This window comes from Chrysochloris asiatica, unplaced genomic scaffold (genome assembly GCF_000296735.1).
Source record: "Chrysochloris asiatica unplaced genomic scaffold, ChrAsi1.0 scaffold00090, whole genome shotgun sequence".
In the NCBI taxonomy this organism is placed as follows: Eukaryota; Metazoa; Chordata; class Mammalia; order Afrosoricida; family Chrysochloridae; genus Chrysochloris; species Chrysochloris asiatica.
The window spans coordinates 3,945,401-3,962,496 of record NW_006408608.1 but is presented as its reverse complement, the minus strand read 5'-3'; the positions used below and the strand labels follow the sequence as shown (position 1 = coordinate 3,962,496).

Below are 17,096 nucleotides of genomic sequence, written 5' to 3'. Positions count from 1 at the left end.
AATTGCACTTAACTCAAATAAACTTCAGTTCAAATCACTTGTGTGCCAGACCCTGTGAGGACAGAGGTGACACCAGACAAGTCTCCACAATCACAACAACTAGTGTTTTCTAGGCATTTACTCAGAGTTAGGCTCTTGGGCAAATGACATATTGCATTGGGCTAGATCTGCTGCAAAAGACCTCTTTGAAGTGTTCAAGAGCAAAGATACCACTTTCAGGACCAAGGTGAGCCTGACCCAAGCCATGGTGTTTTCAGTTGCCTCGTATGCTTGTGAAAGTTGGACAGTGAGTAAGAAACACTGGAGAAGAATTGATGCAGTTGAATTATGTTGATGAAGAATATTGAAAGTACCATGGACTTCCAGAAAAACTAACAAATCTGTTCTGGAAGAAATACGAACTTCATCTCTTGAACTTTGGACATGTTGTCAGTCCTGTTGGTAGGAGGGACCAGTCTCTGGAGAAGGACATGCTTGGGAAAGTGGAGAATCAATGAAAAAGAGGAAGACCTTCAATGAGGTGGATTGACACCGTGGCAGCCACAATGGGCTCAAACCTAACAACTGTGAGGCTGTGCAGGACACGGGCAGGGTTTCCTTCTGTTGTTCACAGAGTCACTGTGAGTCACAATCAACTCAACTGCACCTAACAGCAACAACAGCAGACTCTGGACACCTTATTTCAGGTAATATTCACAGCATCACTGACTGTGAATCCCCATTTTACACATAACATTGAAGCCCAGAGAGGTTGAGCGACTTCCCCAAGGTAAAGCAAATGACCAAATCAGAATTGTCTGATTCGGTGACCATGGTCGTCTCCAATAAGGGAAAGTGAGGGGAAAACAGCAATGAAGCAGTGAGCTAAGCCCTACAACATCCAGTAGACTCCTGTGAACCCAGGTGGAGACCTGGTTGGCCAGCAGTGTGGTAAGACCTGGGGACTCTTGGGCCCAGAGTCAGTGACATAGCTACAGAGGACTAGAGTGGAGAGTGAAGCGTCCAGCTGATAAGAAGAGAGGGCATATGCATAAGAACACCCACACTTGCAGATAATACCCACTTGTCCTGGCTTCAATGACTGGATGATCAGAGCTCAACCAGAGGAGCACGAAGAGGAAAAAGAGTCATCTGATACAATTTGATGAACTTGACCTATACTTATGGATGCAGTAGCTCAAAAAGAGGGAACAAATCTTTACATGGAGGATCATTCCCACCCCTCCCATACACAGAGTAGACCGGGATGGTCAACTTGGACATTGGCTACCCAAAGTGGGGGGGCTACAAAGGCAAGAAGTGACTGGATTACAACCTTTCAAGAGGGAGCCTAGATCCAGAGGGCGTGGCAGAAGGTAGACTGTCCACTGAGTAGTATCCAATCTGTCTAGGCTGGGCTGATGAAAGGAAATGCTGATAGGTCTCTTGTGATACAATAGTGAATAATTGTTATCAGGACTGACTCTGAAAGTTGGAAATGTAAAGGTAGACGTTTTGTAGCAAAGAGGGGAGTGATTAACTTTTCAGTCTAGGAGCGGAGGTCCCTGGGACCATCAAGGGAGAAGCGCAGAGAGCGGGACCCTACCCAGAGAAACAATGACACCAGAGATGGAGGCAGAGACAATGACGTGGAGAGATGGAGGCAGAGACAATGACGTGGAGAGATGGAGCAGCTGGGGACTCTAGACCCAGAGAAAAAGAGGGGCTGTGTGTTGACCACTGGGGGCAGGCTTGCAGGGTATACCCTTTGGTTGGTTGATGATGCATGGAGGGGATTGTAACCATGGCAATGAAACAATAAACGATAGGGTGAATGTAAAACTAATGTTCTCCCATGTAAACTATCACATAATTCACAATAAAACATTTAAAAAAAAAAAAAGAAAAAGAATTGTCTGATTCTGGAACTTTGCTTTTAATCCACTAGGATCTCTGGCTCCTGCACTCAAGGACCTTGCAACCTCTAGTGGGGAAAAGACATAGATACCCAGAATTCTAGTCTGCAGAAGTGAATGGTTAGACTCATTAATGTCAACTATTTCTACTGGTGCAATTCAGTGAGACTGATTACTTACATTGTATGAGTTATGAAGCCATTCTCTCTTGTTCCAAGGTGTTCTGCCCACCCACCACCCCCTCAATCATGTAATCCCACTGTCCCCTAAATTTCCTATCTAAGTTTTTAAATTGTTATTAATTTGATTCCATGTAGACAGATCTTGGAGTCCTGGTATGGTGCTGTGGGTTAATGCGCAGGACTGCAAAGTCAGTTTGAACCTCAAGGTCGGCTGTTAAAGCTCATCAGTCCCTCCTCAGAAACCCTATACAAGGTCGCTATGAGTCGGAACGACTTGATGACACGTAACAATAACAACAGATAGAGCTTAAAAGAGCACAATGCCCAAGGCAACATTCTCAATGCCATTGATTTCTTTCAAGCAATAGGAACAGTTGTCCTTAGAGATTTCCAGTTTGGATTTTGCTCGCCACATCCTTGTGGTGTCATTTAACATGCCCCTCTGCCCCCTGTAATTCTGGCAAATTGGATGCTGGATCTAAGGCTTGATTAGCTACAGGGTTAGTTGTTTAGTTTAATTTAGTTTTGTTTTTTTGGCAAGGTTCCCTCAGAAAGGTGGCAGCATTTTTGATGCCTGGTTGCCTTACTTTTTGTGATTTTGTGGCCCTTTGATATTCAGTGCCAAGAGCCAGACATTTTTGTTTTTTTAAGTTTTTATTGTAAACTGAGTGATAATTTACATGGGAGAACATCAGCTTTACACCATTGTTTCATTGCAATGATTACAATCTCTGCATCATCATTCAGCAGGATTTGCTTCCATTCCCTCAGTTTTGTTTTGTTTTGTTTTTGTGTGTGTGGGAGAGGTACATAAAAACACTCAGGAATATATAATAATTTAAACAACCAAAGGGCACATTCTGCAAGCCTGCCTCCTGGCTGCCAGCACCTAGTCCCTCTCTTTCCATGAGTCTAGAGCCCTCAGCTGTTGGCTCTCTCCATGTTCTCATCTCTGCCTCCATCTCTGGTGTCACTGTGTCTCTGGATAGGATCCCACATTCCGTTTGTGAAGAGCTAGACATTTAAGAGAGGTTACTGAATTGGATATTTTACACTCTAACCGTAATTCTTCTATAACGAGGCACTTCCCTGTATTACTATTAGCTATCCAGTAGTATGATTCTTCAAGAAAGGCCAAGCTGATAGATTCAAAATACATTTTTAACTAGCATTTAAAATTCTTGTTTTATTTTGGAATAAGTCACATATTCACAGGGGCCAAATTCCAAAAGGTATGAATGGGTGGATAGTGAAAAGTTTCTCGCCCACCTCTACCCCCAACCACTCCCCTCCCCTCCTTAGAGACAAGCAGCATAAGGGAACTTCAACAGTATGTGGGAAAAACAGAATGAAAGATAATGAAATTTTTCCACAAATGTTTTGAAACGCCCTTGTGTTAGTAATTATCTAAAAGACCTTCTAGGATTATTTCGTTCAAGCAAGTACAGCAAATCACACACACACAATCCACACACACACTCCCCCTCCCTTTTTATCTTCTTGGTAGAGTTTCATATTTGCAGTTCTTAGAGATTGTCTCTTCACCTAATCATTACCACTGAGAGGTGGCTCCACATCAAGCTATGAAAAACTGCCCTGTTTTTTGTCTTGGCTGCAGAATATGCCACTGAGTGGTCATACCATGATTTAGTTACTAGCAGTCCCCTTCGATGGACATTTCGGTTGCCACCAGCATTTTTTGCAGAAACTATTTTGCATTGGATCACCTTCTCTACAGGTCATTTTACTTTTGCATTGAAGTATATCTATAGGTTCAGTTCTTAGAGCTAGAATTGCTGGGTCCTAACGAAATATTTGTTGTCAAAGACTTCATTTTCTTGGATCAGCCATCAACACTCATGGAAGCAGCAGCCAAGAAATCAAACGACGTATTGCATTAGGAAAATCTGCTGCACAAGACTTCTTTAAAGTGTTGAAGACAAAGATGTCAGTTTGACTAAGGTGCGCCTGACCCAAGCATGGTATTTTCAATAACCTCATATGCATGTGAAAGCTGGACAGTGAATAAGGAAGACCGTAGAAGAATTGATGCTTTTTAGTTATGGTGTTGGAGGAGAATATTGGAAGTGCCATGGGCTGCCAAAAGAACCAACAGATCTTTGTTGGAAGATGTGCAGCCAGAGTGCTCCTTGAAAGCCAGGATGGCCAGACTTCATCTTCCATAATTCGGGCATATTGTCAGGAGGGATATCATGCTTGGTAAAGTGGAGAGTCAGACAAAGAAGAGAAAGACCCCCAAGGAGACAGATTGGCACAGTTGCAGCAGCAGTGGACTCAGGCTTAGCAACAATTATGAGGTTGGCACAGGACTGGGCAATATTTTGTTCTGTTGTGCATAAGGTTGCTATGAGTCAGTGCTGATCCGATGGTACCTACCAACAAGTGCCCTCCATTGTGGTTGTACCAGGTGTCTCCCTGGGTGGTGCAGCTACTTAACTGCTCCACTTTGGACCCACCCTGAGGTACTTTGACCTTCTGAAAAGTTTCAGCCTTGAAAACCTCATGGAGCCGTTGTAGAATGCACACATGGGGTCACCATGAGTTGGGATTGACTCATTTGGTTAGGTTTGATTGTTGAACCCACTTATCCCCCCACCATATGCTCTGAGAGAGCATTTCCCCATAGTTTCACCCACACTGTATGTTACACAACTGTCTTTTTTTCCCATCTGATTGTGGCAGGTGGCATCCCAATGTAGTTTACATTTGTCCCTGGGAGCCCATGCCCCTTTCACAAACATACTGTGTGACCTCTCCTTAGGGACCTACTGCAGCTGGGAGGGGAGCTGGCCCGGACATCGCGGGCCGTCCAGGAGGTGGGCCTGGGGCTGAGCGCTGGCCTGCGGTTGGCTGAGAGCCAGGCCGAGGCTGCCCTTGAGAAGCAGGTCTTGCTGGAGGAACAGCTGCAGGACAAGATGCTCCGTGAGAAAGACCTGGCTGAGTTGCAGGTGCAGAACGACCTGGACAAGGCCGACCTTAGTGCCAGGTGGGTACCTGGTGGTCATTGCAAGGCAGGTCTGCATGCAGATGGTACTCCTGATGGAGATGTCAGGAGAAGGGAGTGCCCATTCACTGGAGACATTCCCTTTCTCCGTGTAAACTCAGCAAGTCTTCCCAGGCAACCCATTTAACAGAGGTGGCGACTGAGGTTCATAGGCTGTTACCCAGAGCCCATCAGCCACAAGCAGCTAGAACTTGTACTCATAACTCCAGCTACCTACACAAGTCACAAAGCACTTCCCATGAGATAAAGTGCCATTTCCATTTTTTATAGATGAGAAGTCTGAGGTTTAGCGAGAAGTGACTTTCCTATGAGCATACAGCTAGGGAGGTGGAGTCTAGGGTGCCTGCCTTGGCTTTGGGGAAGATGAAGAGTGCAGAAGCTGGTAGGCTTGGAGAAAAGCTGGGTTCGGCCCCCATTCACCTCTGTTCCTCCCGTCCCTGCAGAGTGACAGAGTTGGCCCAGGTGGTGGAGAGCCTTCAGAACCAGAGTCTAGAGAAGGATCAGGCCAACAAGGCCCTGACTGAGAAGCTGGAGGCACTGGTGAGAGTGACCACCCTGGGAGGGCAAGGTGGGGTGGGGGACTGACCAGAGCATGGACCCAGGCTTAAGGTGTCTGCTGGGGCTACCCCTGAGAATCTGCTCAGACTCAGACTCAGTAACTGAGTGCCACACTTAGCAAGCAGTGTGACATTCATCTCCTTGAACCCATTCAATCCTCTCAGCTCCGCCCTCTCTGTAACATAACTCCCATTACCCAGGTGAAACAGCCATAGTGGGGAATTAGTTGCCCAGAGTCTCAAAAATGCTTGTCCAGTCTCAGAGCCAGTATGCAAGGGAGCTGGGACTTGAACTCATGTGTGCTCCCTCCCAGCCCAGGTCTCTTCCCCTTGGAACTCAGCTGCCTCCCCAGCAGAGGGACATTCTTCAAGGGTCCTCCTTCCTAAGGGCTGGACACCCTTCTGTGTGGATCTGGCTCTCCTCCAACAGGCTGTGTGACCTGGGACAAGATATAGACCTTCTTTGGGCCTTGTCCAGTGAGACCAGTGGGGCTGCTGTGGGGTCTACTAGGCAGGGCCCTAGAGGCCACCTGGTAGGGTGCGCCTCAGACTGAGGTAGGGACCCTCACCACCCTTTCTTTATCTCTCCAACCCCACTCCAGGAATCTCTGAGGCTACAGGAGCAGGCGGCTCTAGAGGCAGAGGATGGAGAGGGGCTACAGCAGACCCTAAGAGACTTGGCCCAGGTGGGAAGCCAGAGGAGAGACCTGAAGGAGTGGGAGTCTGGAGCTGAGCAAGGCCAGGCAGTCTGGGCCATCCTACCCTCTGGTGGCCTTAGGCTGAATTGCATGTGGTCACCGACCTGGGGTCCCACGTTGCTGTTAGACTGGCTGCTAGAAGGGTGGGGGACAGAACCCATCCCTGAGAAACTTGAAGGGCGCCTTCCCAATCAGTGTTTCTACAAATGGAAATCCTTACTGAGGGCTGGAAAGTTGTGACCTAGTAGAACAGGTGGAAGCAAGAGAACTTGTAGGAAAGGGACTTTGGAATGTGCTGCAGAGTCTACTTAACTCCGGTACCCCTCTTCCTTTTGTCCCACCCCACCTCCATCGCAGGCGGCCCTATCAGACGCCGAGAGCGGTGTTCAGCTAAGCGGTTCCGAGCGCACAGCCGATGCATCGGACGGCAGCCTACGGGGACTCTCGGGTCTGCGGACCCCGTCCCCACAGCAGCGGTCCTCGCCAGGCCGCGGTCGTTCCCCACGCCGAGCCCCATCGCCAGCCTGCTCTGACTCCTCCATGCTCACTCTGATCCATTCAGCACTGCACAAGCGCCAGCTGCAGGTCCAGGTAGGGCGGAGCTAGGAGCCATGGGCGGAACCTAGGCATCCTGGCAGGGGAGCCCTGACCCTGGGAGAGCCCCGAGAGTCCTGGGGTGGATCCAGAGCCTTAAGAAAGGACAGCTGAGTATTGTAGACCCCCTCATGAGCCAAGAGGTAGCTGAGACCTCTGGGCAGTATCTGATCCCAGAGTGGGAGGTGCTTGGGCAACGGAAAGAGGAACCTGGGGCAGAGAGAAGCTTATGTGGGGTAAGAGCTCAGCCTGATGAAACCAGGATCCTGAGTAAAGTCTTGGAGGAGGAATCAGAGTTAGAGGAGCTAGTTCCTCTAGAGGGAGCTATAGGCAGAGTGGGAGCCAAGTAGGGAGGAGTCGAAGTGGAACTTGAGTGGAAAGGGGAGGAGCCTGGGAGCTCTGGGGAGTCCTCTGGTGGGCACAGCTTAGTTCTATCCAAACCTAGAAGAGGAAGGCATGTGTTTGGTGTTTTCCCTGAGTTGCTTGGGGTTTATGTTGGAGTTGCAGGGCCCCAGAGAGAGGTGGGGCTCAGAGTCAGGACGAGGGTTCAGAAGGGTGACAAGGGTGCAGTGAAGGAGGTAAGACGCTTCTCCCATTTCCCAGCTCCAGGCCAGGACATAGTGTAGGATGGTGAGTATTTCAGGAAACATCAGGGGTCAGGGTGGGCTCTGGAATCCTGCTAACTCTGAGTGATTTCTGGTGGGGGACCGTAGGACATGCGCGGGCGCTACGAGGCTAGCCAGGACCTCCTGGGCACCCTGCGGAAACAGCTCAGTGACAGCGAGGGGGAGCGCCGGACCCTGGAAGAGCAACTGCAGCGTCTGCGGGATAAGGCTGATGGGGCCGCCCAGGCCCATGAGGATGCCCAGCGCGAGGCTCAGCGTCTGCGGAGCGCTAATGACCTCCTGAGCAGGTGCCTGGAAGCTCTGAGATGGGGGACCCAGAGAGTAAGTGAGAACTGGTCAGATGTACAGCAGCTACCGTCCATTCAAGGGGCCTCTAAGGGGTTGGTTAGCAAAAGGGTAAGCAGGTTCTCTGCTAGGAAGTCATTCCAGGGAACCAGCAGGAGGGAGTTGGCCACGGACAGGGTCAGAGAAGACTTCTTAGGGGCAGGTCCTTAGAGGATGGGAGAATGTGGCCTATGGCCATCGTCTTACCTGGTATCCCAGCCTCCCCTTAAGTTCCTCCTCCCCTGGCCTGTAGGGAGAATGACAGCCTGACTGACAGCCTGCGGATAGCCCAGCAGCAGGCCGAGGAGCTGCGTCAGGAGCAGGAGAAGCTGCAGGCGGCCCAGGAGGAGCTTCGGCGCCAGCGAGACCGACTGGAAGAAGAACAAGAGGACACAGCGCAGGATGGTGCACGGACACGCAGGGAGCTGGAGCGCAGGTGAGCAGCTTCTGGTCTCCCTGCCTGGGCTGGGCCTCGGGGTGCCCCCAGTGTCTCTGGGGGTAAGTGAGCATGTTGTGTCCTAGAGAGTATCCTGGATGATACAAACAACTAACACCCTCAACTACTAGCTGAAAGATTGGAGGTTTGAGTCAACCCACAAACACTTTGGAAGAAAGGCCTAGCGATCGACTTCCAAAAACCAGCCATTGAGAACCCTATGAAGTCTATTGTAGCCAAGGGCACAGTATATAGTCCTAGACAGAATGAGAGAAAAGTGTAGGACAAAACTTGTCGTTAAGTGCCATTCAGTCAGTTCTGGCTCATGACTACCCTGTATAGGGTTTCCAAGGAGCAGCTGGAGAGTTTGAACCACCAACATTGCAATATTATGGCAGTGAATATTGTTATATTTGAAGCTCCTCAGAAACTGTGACAGGAGCTGTTTTAAATACTTCATGTAGAGCATGTGTCTTTATAACAGCTTCATGAGGCAGCTGTCACCCCAGTTTGCAGATGTAAAAACTGAGGTCCAGAGTCACAGAGTCAGAAGGTGTTGGGGTCTGACTTTCCTCAGGGACGAGGCTCTTCCCCCATTAGAGCTCCTGCCTGAGGCCTGATCCCTGCCTCACCTCCCTGACACAGGGCACCTGCCCACGCTTTGTCCCATAGCCACAGACAGCTGGAACAGATGGAAGGGAAGCGCTCAGGGCTGGCCAAAGAGCTGGTGGAGGTGAGGGAGGCACTGAGCTGTGCCACACTGCAGCGAGATGTGCTACAGGCAGAGAAAGCTGAGGTGGCTGAGGCACTGACCAAGGTGAGTCTTATCCGCCACACAACCATGGACTGACAATCCTTGGGCTGACCTTTGACCCCCACCACAAATCTACCTCTGACCTTAGGTCCCAAGCTTTTTCACTCTGGTTACAGTCTGTCCCTATTTCAGGTTCGCCTCTGACCTTTCTGGACAGAGGCTAACCTTTGACCCAGGCCACATCCTGACCTGTGTTTCCAGCCACAAGTAAACTGACGCTTCTTGGCGGTGTAACCCTGCTTTCCCAGGGCCTCTTGGGGCAGTGGCTGTAACTCAGTCGTCCAGAGTCAGCCAGTCCCTCATTCCTGGACACAAGTTGTGGGGTCCATGAGAGTTGGGGCCACAGTACAGATCCTTGGGTGGTACCTCCCCTGCTCTCCCCAGCTAGGCCCTGAGCAATGCCTCCCATAGACCACAGTCTAGGGGAGCCCTCCCAGAGCTCACCTGGGACCCTTCCCTGCAGTGGGAGCTGGGTTGATCTGTGCTTGTTCAGCATGCTGTGTGGGCAGCAGGTCGGGGGCAGTGATTGTTTTCCATCTTTGCTGTCTCCCTCCTTGTCCCTCTACCCTTTCTCTGAGGGTCCCTGTCCCTCTATGCCCCCCACTGCCCTGCCTGCCCCCAGCTCTCTGCCTTTTCCCCCTTTGCTCCCCATCTCGCTGTATCTCATGTCCTCTCTGGCTTTCTGGTCCCCACCCCGACAGGCTGAGGCTGGTCGTGTGGAGCTCGAACTCTCGGTGACCAAGCTGAGGGCGGAGGAGGCCTCTCTGCGGGATTCCTTATCTAAGCTGAGCGCCCTCAATGAGAGTCTGGCTCAGGACAAGCTGGGACTAAACCACCTCGTCGCCCAGGTACTGTGTGCCACCCTCCCCACTCAGTGTCCAGGCTCAGTTCTCTCAGCCCCTTGTGGTCTCAGTGTTCATCTCAGTGTCCACTTCTGTCTCTCTTACTCTGTGTATCTGTATCCAAGGGGCTCCCTAGGCTGGCTGTGGGAGGTGGATGGGAGGAGGAGGCATCCCTGGTCCTGGATGGGTGTGCTACCCTGGCAGGATCTGGGCAACAAGGTGGATCTGCTCACCGCTTCCCATCCCATCCTGTCCCTGTCTCTGGCAGCTGGAGGAGGAAAAGGCAGCCTTGCTGGGGCGCCAGCGGCTGGCAGAGCAGGAGAGCACTTTGGCACGGGAGGAGCTAGAACAGCTGGAACAGCTGCGGATGGAGCAGGAGGTGGAGCGGCAGGGCCTGGAGGGCTCCCTGCGGGTGGCGGAGCAGGCTCGGGAGGCCCTGGACCACCAGCTCCCCACACTACGCCAGGAGCGCAGCCGGCTGCAAGAGCAGCTGGCCCAGGTAGGCCCGAGTACTGTGTATTTGTTAGGGGGCATGAGACAGGGAGAGGCCGAGGCTCCTAGCCTCCTTCATCCTGTCTGGGGTAAATTGCAGTTTCAGGAGCTGGATTCTGGGGTTAAATCCTTTAACTAGTGTCTTTGGACAAAAGACTCAACTAATTTCTCCATGCCTCAGTCACCTTACCTGTAATCTGGGGCTAATAGTTCTTATCACAAAGAAGATATTTACCTGAGAAAACCCCAGTAAAGTACATAACAAAGGAGGATGTGTACCAAGTTATCCCTCAGGGAAGGTTATTTGTGGGAATGAATAGAGAGAATCTTGGAATTGGAATCTGAGACTTGTTGGGGATTTAAGGAACCTTAGAGGCTTAGAGATCCAGTGACAGTGTTTGTCCTGGAGGGCTGAGTTCCTAGGAGGGATCTGTAGGGGACAAGCATGGGGCATAGGGGTCAGGGTAGGTCCCTTTGTGCTGTATAAAAGAAGGCTTCAAAAAGTATGTGGAAATTGTTCCTTATCTTTTAATTCCATTTTTCCATAAACTTTTTGAAGTCCTTGTATATTAACTTCTCTGCAAATATTAGGGTGAAGAAATGGTTTTGTTACTCCCCAGACTAAAAGTGAGGACGCTCATCTTAGAATGTGTGTGTGTGTGTGTGTGTCACAGACCCAGAGAAGCTGTGATTTGCCCCAAGTACACACAGCAAGTTAGGACAGAGCCTAGGCTTGAACCCGGGTTTCCTGGCTGCCAGGCCAGGCCTGGGTCAGGACTAGGGTATAAGGGCTGGGAGAGTCAGGACCATGTGCTCATGGTCCCTGGGTGGGACAGCTCTCTCGGCAGCTGAGCGGGCGAGAGCAGGAGCTGGAGCAGGCCCGGCGGGAATGGCAGCGACAAGTGGAAGCACTTGAGCGAGTAGCCCGGGAGAAGGAGACACTGGCCAAGGAGCGGGCAGGCTTGGCGGTACAGCTGGCGGCTGCTGAGCGTGAAGGCCGTACCCTGTCTGAGGAGGCCACACGCCTGCGGTAAGGCTCTATCCTGCCCAGGCCACCCTGGGGGGCCACACTGGAGCCAGCCACACCCTGGCATCAGCCCCCAGGGGCAGTTACTTAGGAGCGGGGTTTACCAACACGTCCTAGCTAAGGCTCAGGCGTCCCCAGGGAGCACTGATCTGGCCAGGCAGGTAACCTGGCACCCGGGCTACAGCTGGCCACACCCTGGGAGCCATGGCTTCCTGGGGCCAGGAAGGCTGAGTCCCGAGACCTTGGGGGGTTGTGTGTGTTGCAGCCTGGAGAAGGAGGCTCTGGAGAGCAATCTGTTTGAGGTGCGGCAGCAGCTTGCGCAGCTTGATGCCCGCCGGGAGCAGCTGGAAACGGATGCGCAGGCCCTGATGTTGGCCAAGGAGGCCCTGACTGGTACGGAGACCTGTGGGTAGAATGGGCATACCAGACACCAGCACAGACTGCAACCTGCTGAGTGCTGGCATCTTATGGAAGCTGGGAGCACTAACTGAGTGTGGCTGACCGAGCTTCCAGTCTTGGGGCTGCCACCAGGTCTGAGCCTTCTTAAGCCTACCTCTCCCTTCTCTGGGTTCAGGTACCTCGTCTGATAATAGAGATGACAAGGCCCACCTTCTGGGTGAAGAGAGAGAAGCATGTAAAGACTTGGCACAGTGCCCAACTCAGTCAACAGTGGCTGCCGCTTAGCGTCACCAAGGCAATTAGAGAGCTCAGTGATGTCATTGGCCTTTCTAGATGAGTGTTGGTCCCACAATCCCAGCCCCCCACTTCCCTCCATGTTCCCCACTGAAGCTCTGCGCTCAAAACAAATGTTTACTGTGCACCTACTTGGGCCATGGAAATTAATTTTCCTGTCCATGGAGTCCTGGTATGAAGCTATAGGATAATCAAGCACTGGACTGAAAGGTTGGTTTGAACTGCAAGGTTGGTAGTTCAAATCCACCAGCTGCTCCTCAGGAAACTTATACAGGGTCATTATGAGTTGGAAATGGCTTGATGGCACTGAACACCCACAGTGTCTGCCTGAGCCCCAGAGAACTAGGAAGGGAAGTGCTAGGGGTGTCCCTGCTGGGTTTCCAACCCAGGAGGTGGTCCTTGGATGGCTCACCTCCATTGGTGTTAACCGTTGACCCTTAGTTGATGTACGAGCTGCAGTTGGTCCTAAAGATGATGTAAAGTTAGGCAACTTTGGGAAGTTACTCAGCTCTGCTGAGCCTCTGTTTCCTCATCTGCAAAATGGGAATGAGAATAAATTTGATCTGTAAAGTGCTTAGCCAGGTACTTGACCCATAGTGAAAAAGCAAACCAGATGCCAACGAGTCAGCTCTGACTCAGGGCGAGCCCGTAGGTGGCAGAGAACTGTGTTCTGTAGGGTTTTCACTGGCTGATTTTTGGAAGTACATTGCCAGGTCTTTCTACCGAGGTACCTCTGGATAGGCTTTGGGTTAGCTGCCGAGGACTTTTAATTTTTCACACCACCCAGGAACTTCTGCCTCATAAATATTCCATAAATAATGAAAGTGGTTATATTTTTTATATCCTCTCCATTTGGGGGTCTTTCTTATCTTCTTAATGCTGTTCCAGGTAGGCAGGGAGGGGCATAGGCCCAACGAACCCATGCAGCAGGTAGGGAAACTGAGACCCAGAGAGGGTAAGCAACTAACTTCTTTAAGGGGACCAGCCTAGATGGCAGGTGGGCCCTCTTTATTGTGGGCTTTTGCTCACATGGCTCACCTGCTGGTCCAAGAAAAGGGTTCAAGTCAAACCTGTGCCTTCCCCCATCCCTTTTACTCAGGGGAGCTGGCAGGCCTGCGGCAACAGATCACAACAACAGAGGAGAAGGTGGCACTGGACAAGGAGCTGATGACCCAGAGACTGGTGCAGGCTCAGCGGGAGGCACAAGTCTCTCTGAGGGAGCAGCGGGCAGCCCACGAGGAGGACCTAAATCGGCTCCAGCAGGAGAAGGTGTGGACAGCTGGGTCAGGTGGGCGGGACTTTGAGCCACTCTTTCCTCTCTGACCTTAGAGGAGTCATTCTTGACTCTGCCTCCATCGCCACATCTGTAAAATGGGGCTTTATCTCTGCTCTGGAAACACTTGGGGACTCTTGGGAGGATCTGTGAGAGCTAGCGCCTTATCAAACATGCAGAATTTGACCCCCAAATCTAGTCCAACCCTAGTGATCCTGATGCAGGTGGCCCCCAGCCTCATTAGAGAAGCACTGACCAAGTGTATAGCAGGAAAGCACTTTGATTTCCTCAGATGTGCTGTTTGCATGTGAAGGACCACTCTGGGGTCTGAATCCATAGAAAAGACTAGGGGCCAGGGAGTCTTTTCTAGAAGGCAGAAGGGAAAAGTGGCTAAGGACACACTGAATTATTGAGGTTGCATTGCCTGACTTTAGTCACATACTGGCTGTTGCTTAAGGTCTTTGAGCCTTCATTTCCCCATCTGTAGAATGGGAATAATGATAATAGCTGGTATTGTGAGGGCAGGATGAGGTAATCCGTATAATGCTGGTTGTTATTATTACTGTTACTAGTATAATCTCCAGAGCAGGCTTCAGGACAGGGCGCCTTAGCCACAACTTTAATAGAGGTTCAGGCTGACACTATACAACTCCAGGGGCACCATCTACCTTGTTGTTGTTGTTAAGTGCCATGGAGTCGGTTCCAACTCATAGCGACCCTCTATAAGGTTTCCGAGGAGCCGGTGGTGACTTTGAACCACTTACCTTGAGGTTCAAACCACCGTGCAGTCCAGTGCTTATCCTACATTGCCACTCCACCCTGCATGGTTTGGGTGGATGTTATCACCTTACTCCAGCAGGTGGCAGTGAAGCATTTTGAAGAAGCAGTGCCTTTGCTTTCCATGACTTTCCTAAGGGCTATGGCGTAGTGGTTACGAATCGGGCTGTGAACCTTAAGGTCAGCAGTTCGAAACTACCAGCTGCTCCGCGGGAGAAAGATCAGGCTTTCTACTCCCGTAAAGATTTACACCCTCGGAAACCCTGTACAGGGTCGCTATGGGTCGAAACCGACTCGATGGCACCTAACAACAACAATGGAAACTACCAGCTATTTCGTGGGGGAAAGATGAGGCTTTCTGCTCCCGTAAAGATTTGCAGCCTCAGAAACCCTGTAGAGGGTCGCTATGTGTCGGAACCGACTCCATGGCACACAACAGTTCTGACCCACATTTGTACTGGGCACCTCAACTGGACTATTCTTTGCTCCTGAGATCCACCCACCTACCCACTGCCCAGGGAAGCAAACTCCTTGCTCCTTTGAATTCAACTTCATTAATGCCGCCAGATCCACTTTCTTCTCTCCAGCTCCCCTACCATCCCTGATCCTACTCCCGTTTTTGTTCACAGTGACACTAGCTCTCCTTAGCCCAGCCCCACCCTGGTCCCTCTTTCACAGCTTTCTGAGCAACCCCTTAGTTTAAAATTCAGATTATCCCTTGCCCCCCATTGGCTTGAGGCTCCCCCCAACTGTCTTCAGGTTCAAGCCTCCTCCTGCTTGGCCTGGGTGCCGCCTGTGACTCTTGACCTTTTCTCTCTACGTCCTCTGGTGTTGGAACCAAAACCCCAAACAGTTGCTATCCAATCAATCCTGACGCATGGAGACCCCATGTGTATCAGAATAGAATTGTACTCCATAGGGTTCTCAAAGGAGCCTTGGTGGTTCATCAGGTAAGTGCTACTGGCCGGAAAGTTGGCATTTTGAACTTACCAGCAGTTCTGAGGAAGAAAGACCTGGCAATCTGCTCCTGTAAAGATTGCAGCTCAGGAAAGCTTAGCGAGCACTTCTCCTCTGTAACATAGGGTTGTTAGGAGTCAGAAATGGACTTGACAGCGCCTAACAACAGGATTTTCAACGGCTGACTTTTCAGAAGTAGATCACCAGGCCCTGATTCCGAGGTACCTTTTGGGGGTGGAGTCCAACCTTCAACCCTCCAGTTAGCAGGATGGTAGCCATTTGTGCCACCCAGGAACTCTAAAACCAGTTGCTGTGGAGTTGATTCCCACCCATGGTGACCCCATGTGTGTCAGAGTGGAAATACGCTCCATAGGGTTTTCAGTGGCTGGATTTTCTGAAGTACATCACAAAGTCTCTTCTGAGGTACCTCTGAGTGGACTCAAACCTCTAACCTTCTGAGTAGCAGCTGAGCACGTTTACTGTTTGCAGCATTCCGGACTCTATTCTAAGTTCCAAACAAACCAAACCCCCATTGCCGCTGAACTGATTCTGACTTCGAGTCTCCCTGTAAGCCAATGTGGAGCTAGCTGCCCCATAGGGTTTCCATTGTGTAATCCTTACAGGAGCAGACAGCCACATCTTTCTTCCTTGGAGCGACTGGTGGAGAACCACTATTCATTTGATTAGAAGCCAAGCACTTAACCACTGCACCACTAGTGCCCCTTTCTAAGCTTCAAAACCATTGTCTTAGAGTTGATTCCAACTCATGTTGTTAAGTGCTGTCAAGTTTGTTCTGACTCATAGTGACCATGGATACGGTTCCCAAGGAGTGGCTGGTGGGTTTGAACTGCCCACCGTGCTATTGGCAGCCCAGTGCTGATCCTACAGCACCACACCAGGACTCCTATATAGGGTTTCTAAGATGTTAAATCTTTAGAGGTGCATATTGCCTTATCTTTCTCCCTCAGAGTGACTTATGAATTTGAACTGCCGATCTTGCGGTTGGCAGCCCAGTGCCTAACCCACTGCACCACCAGGGCTCCTTTCTAAGCACCAGTGACCCCTAAATACTGCAGTTGCCCTTACACACACTTTCTCCTTCCTCCAGGCCTTTGTGGGGCTGTGTTTTTGACCTAGGATTCTTTTTCTTCTCCCACTTTCCTTGGCTGACTGTTGCTTGTCCCTCTTCCCCAAACATTTTCTGACCCCTAGGCTGGGCTGCTGCTGCTCCTTGGGGCTCACCCAGCCCTGGCAAGTCCTCCTCACAATGGTTACCTCTCAGCCCTGGAGTTCTTTGGTCCCTCACCCTATCGCTCAGGTGGGAGATGGTCCTGGCTGCCCTGAAGTTAGTGAGGGCTGCGTGGATTCAGTCTGGTGTGTCACTGTGCCTGGGCCTGGCTCCACAGGAGGAGGCATGGCGGGAACTGGAGACCGAGCGGGCCCAGCTGCAGAGCCAGCTCCAGCGGGAGCGGGAGGAACTGCTGGCCCGGCTGGAAGCTGAGAAGGAAGAGCTGAGTGAGGAGATCGCAGCCCTGCAGCAGGAGCGGGATGAGGGCCTCCTCCTGGCAGAGAGTGAGAAGCAGCAGGTTTGCACACTCTGAAGGGGTCTCCACTGCCCCAAGGGACCCCTGCCCTGGTGCTTATCCCTGTTCAGCTACCCAGCAGCTAGGAGCCCCTGGCAAGCCACATCCTTCTCTGTGCCTGTTCCTCATATTGCTGAGACTAATGTTTATAATGCCTGGACCCCAGGCCTGGCATACAGTGAGAGCTTGTTCAGAAAGCTGCAAGCCCCCTGACACACATTGGGAGCTTGTCCGCAAAGCCACAAGCCCATGACTGGTGCACAGTGGGAGCTTGTCCACAAAGCCACAAGCCCATGACTGG

General features: G+C 51.2%; 1 protein-coding gene across 1 annotated transcript in view; it reads left to right on the top strand.

The window, feature by feature from the left end:
• CROCC (ciliary rootlet coiled-coil, rootletin) overlaps window positions 1–17,096 on the top strand; it is a 43,776-nt gene that overhangs the window by 8,526 nt on the left and 18,154 nt on the right. The window contains exons 9-21 of the mRNA XM_006866411.1: window positions 4,860–5,084; window positions 5,546–5,642; window positions 6,262–6,345; window positions 6,715–6,948; window positions 7,665–7,864; window positions 8,155–8,337; window positions 9,010–9,154; window positions 9,853–9,999; window positions 10,262–10,492; window positions 11,322–11,515; window positions 11,778–11,905; window positions 13,305–13,474; window positions 16,619–16,798. Of these exons, the coding sequence (XP_006866473.1) occupies window positions 4,860–5,084; window positions 5,546–5,642; window positions 6,262–6,345; window positions 6,715–6,948; window positions 7,665–7,864; window positions 8,155–8,337; window positions 9,010–9,154; window positions 9,853–9,999; window positions 10,262–10,492; window positions 11,322–11,515; window positions 11,778–11,905; window positions 13,305–13,474; window positions 16,619–16,798 (2,218 nt within the window). The remainder of the gene's footprint in view (window positions 1–4,859; window positions 5,085–5,545; window positions 5,643–6,261; window positions 6,346–6,714; window positions 6,949–7,664; window positions 7,865–8,154; window positions 8,338–9,009; window positions 9,155–9,852; window positions 10,000–10,261; window positions 10,493–11,321; window positions 11,516–11,777; window positions 11,906–13,304; window positions 13,475–16,618; window positions 16,799–17,096) is intronic.